Source organism: Phaethon lepturus, unplaced genomic scaffold, assembly GCF_000687285.1.
Source record: "Phaethon lepturus isolate BGI_N335 unplaced genomic scaffold, ASM68728v1 scaffold45625, whole genome shotgun sequence".
NCBI lineage: Eukaryota > Metazoa > Chordata > Aves > Phaethontiformes > Phaethontidae > Phaethon > Phaethon lepturus.
Window position 1 is genome coordinate 1 of NW_010539381.1, and position 4,069 is coordinate 4,069.

The 4,069-nt window shown below is 46.6% G+C and overlaps 1 protein-coding gene across 1 annotated transcript in view; it reads right to left on the bottom strand.

Annotated features, from left to right (window-relative positions):
* Positions 1-553: 553 nt before the first annotated feature.
* The window catches only part of CCDC146 (coiled-coil domain containing 146), a gene marked incomplete at both ends in the record, with an annotated part of 21,075 nt that continues 17,559 nt past the window's right edge, over positions 554-4,069 (bottom strand). The window contains one exon of the mRNA XM_010287100.1: positions 554-682. Coding sequence (XP_010285402.1) covers positions 554-682 — 129 coding nt within the window. The remainder of the gene's footprint in view (positions 683-4,069) is intronic.

Sequence of the window (4,069 nt, forward strand, 5' to 3'; positions counted from 1 at the left end):
TGGAGGTGTGCGCCGTGTCCCCGCTGGCATGGAGCAGAGCCGCGCCTCACGCCCCGAGCGGGCTCCGCGTTTGGTCCTATGTCACGCAGGCATCAACTTTCTTAAGGGGGTGGTGGGGCTGCCCCCAGCTCACCGCCTGAGCATTCTGGTGGAACAGCTAATAGCCAGTTGCAGACGAATGACAAATTTGTTCGTTAGCGGTTAATTATTTTGCATTTATTGCCTCTGCTGCCTTTTCGGCACCTTCCCGTAGCGCAGCAGGAGGGCCTGCGTGGACGTGGCAGTGATGCACTGGCCCAGCTAGCGGAGGATGCTGCGGAGCCACCGCACGGAGCCCCTGCTTTCCGCCGCCTCTCCAGCCTCTGCGGGGCGAAGTCAAAATGTCCCACAGCCAGTTGTCCTGGAAAGCAGGAGCTGGGCTGGAGCTCCTGTTAGCCAGTCATAATTATTTTAATTCCTCTTACAGGAAGTTTATTTCAAAAATACACCATTTGCTTTTTGTAGAAGAGGTCAATCACAGTGGGAGAGCTTGTGACAGGATAAATGATGTTACCTGCTCAATCTTTTTTAGCAGCTCAGGTGGAGACGGGTCCTTCCCTCCCAAGTCTCGCTTTCTTCTCTCATTCGCGGAGTCAGCAAAGATTTCCTCCATCCGTTTAATCCTGTCCTTGCACTGGGAATACTAGCAAACAAAAAACCACAAGTTATTTTTTCAGACAAGAAGCCAAAAGCCCCGCTATTACTAGATGTCTGGAGATAGAGGGTCCCAGTGGGTCTGATTTACACCAGGAGAATGGCTCTGAAGTGGCTGGGGTGGCTGCCAACCCCTGGGCTTGGAAGCAAACTCCAGCCTCGCTGGGAGACATTTGGGATGCTCAGGTGGAGGAGGACTAAGCAAAATGATACTGGTCAAACACTGGGAAACATTTCAGTATGAAACCAGAGGTGGACGCACGTCGTTCTCCTGTCCTATTGCTTATGAATGGGAATTTGGAAAAGCAGTAGGTTGTGCCACAGAAGGTCATCCCTATAATGCACAAATACAAACCAGCTTCATCTTATTAGTCGTTTAACAATCTTGAATGCTTGTTCCTTTGACTCCTCCACGTGCAACGCGACCACCAGACATTGTGTATACGTAATGCTGCCACATGGAAGAGGCTTTTTCTCGGAGCCACCTGGTATCACAAGAGCCCTGGACTGGAAGATGATTTTCATCGCACGTTTGGTAAGTAAGAAAAAGGCTGTCCCAGGGGCTGATGATAGCCTTTTTGGCTTCTGCCGGTGGCCTGGATGAAAAGCCACAGATGGTTTGTACCAAATCACGTCCTTTGGGCCGTAGCGGGGTGGGCTCAGGGCCACCCTCCACAGCCGCGGGGGCTGGGCAGTGAGCAGAGACCCGCGGAGGGAGGGAGCAGGGGCAAGGGTGGGAGCCCTCGCCGGCGCCCGCTTCCTTCCCCCTCCCCAGGTCTCTGCCACCCGGCCCGGCTGGCAGCTCCGGCGGCAGCACGGGGGCCGCGTTGGGCACCTGGGGTCCTCTGGGACTCGCAGCGGGAGCACGTCGCTGCCTAACCCACCCGCAGAGCTTGATCCTCAGACTTTAACTGACAAGGTTTCCTTGTACTGGGAAGGAGGGAGGGTAACACAGAAGATCATGAGCCATTAAAAATTTTTTTTTTCAAAGGGAACTGCAGTGTGGCAGTTGCTGGACAGAGGAAAACCCTGCTGCCTGCCAGAAATTGAGTTACACCTGCTGCTTTGTCCTCAGGCTACTTTTTTTATCCTCGGGAATACACCAAACTTTTGGGTGGGGTGTCTTCCTTTATTCCCTACAATCTTCTGTTTGACCCACAGAATCCATTTAGGGATGTAGGAAGGCTGCAACTGCCTGACAGTTTGGTTGCAAGTTAAATCTGAAAGTCCTGCTTCCCCACCGGTTAGTGCTAAAGGTCTCATCGCTACAGGCAGCCAAGTTTTCTACAATGAAGTTCCCAGGCACGTGTCCTGAAGCGACTCAGTGGTGACACGGAGCGACATGGTACTCCTGGGACCCAGAGAGGCAGGTGTTCCCTGACCTTTCCGATGCGAGACCTTCCCACGGAATAACACTTCCCAGAATACGCTGGATGGACATCCATGCTTTGCGTAAACACTCGCTGAGGGAGTGACTGGGACCGTTTCTTCATGTTTGGACTTGCAGGACTGACAGTGGTGGGGTTTTGTGCTTTGATGCGCACCTGGCCGTCCATCAGCGCATTGTCACCGCGACCATAATCTATTAGCACTGACATAACATAACCCAAGTTGCTGTAAATGCTAACCCTCAACTGCAGGTGATGATATTATTGAGGAAATAAGCAGTCACTGGTGCTCGAAGTTACGAACAGTCACCAAAAATATGAAGTAAATGTTTAGATGTTGCTACCGGGATGGGGTTTGTTCACTGAAAGTTAACAAGTCACGTTTAACTGGAAAAGGGAGAACTGACAGACCTCAGGTGGTAATGGAACGTTACCAGAACACTTGTCTCAAATACTTCTTTTTCTGGTAAAAAGGTGTCACACAGCTCGCTCTTTTACACTTGGTCTAAGAGCAGGCAAAGACCTTAAATGACTGTAATGAACAATTTCCTTGGCAAACCATGATTCAGTGTGTAACTAGGTACTGAAAGATTTATTTTAATTATAAACAAGTAAAACTTAAGCCCAAAAATACACAGAGTGAAAGAATGTAAAAGCAGGACGAACACAAACAACAGGATGCAGCTATGCTTCCAGGGATGTTTCCAATCTGGGGCCAAATTTCTCAACCGCTAACTCAGGTGAACATGCCTTGTTGGAGGCAGTGGTACCTTAACGGGGTTGCAGACAGCTCACCAAGTAAAATTTTGCAGGACTGAATAGTTAATTTAGAGAAGAAGGACTATTGCAGCCAAGCCACTGTCCAAACTAGAAAAGAAATCTATAAAAAGATTCATGTTAAACTTAAATACTAGGCTTGCTTTTAAATGCAATATGAATTGGGAGTGATTAGTTGCAGGTTACTCCAAAAGTACAGACAACAAAGCACATTTAGAGATATACATGCTATTCCGTGTCTGCTTAAGTGATATGACTACAGGCATCTTTATTTTCTCCTAATTGTAGTGTTTCCCTTGGAGAAGACTTTATCTAAATTCTAAGAGATTCTAAGTCTTAAAACTAAAAAAAACCCCACAAAACTTCTTTCTTGCAGTGGATTTGATACAGGGGATAGGAAGAGGCTCTACAAGAGAGGCTTTTCTATGCTTGTAAATAGTCAGGAGGAGTTGTTGAAGGATGAACAGACAAGAGGGAACGCATGCCTAGATAAAGGGACTGGTCTGAAGAAGTAGAGATCTGGTGTTTATTTTTGAAATCTCAGAGAAGGTAGGTGAGGTATGTAGAGCACTAGAAAAGGACAAATACACCTGTTTTTAAAAATGGGGGAAAAAGGAGCTATGGAACTATAAATAATTTATCTTCACTTTCTGAACAATAAATCTGGAACAAAACATTACGCTTTCTTTGTAGGTAGCTAGAAAAGAAAACAGGTAGGAATAAGAGCCAACACAGGTGTGTTGAGACAGGGACACAGGCATGTCCCAAACCAGACCGACTTCCAACTATCATAATTTAACAGATGTGTGGACAACAAATAGTAGGTGTCATACATCTTGATTTTTACACGGTTTCATATGACATTCTCATAAACAAGCTAAGGAAAGGGGTTCTTGATGAAAATATGAGGTAAGTACTACATCAGTAGAATGAGGTTAAGCTCAGAGAGACTGCAGATGCTTTTGGGAGAAGATTCAAATTCAAAATTACCTTGGTCTGAAAAAAGGCCCAAAGAAAAGAGGTACTATTGAATAACAAATGCAAGGTGCTACAAGTAGGCAGGAAAAACCAGCTGTACAAGTACAGAATCAAGGTCAACTGATTAGATACCCTTTCTTTAAAAAAGGGGTCTGGTTGTTACATATATTTACATGAAGATGAATCAACAAGCCATGTTGCAAGAAAGGCTACAATCGTACCTGGACACATAA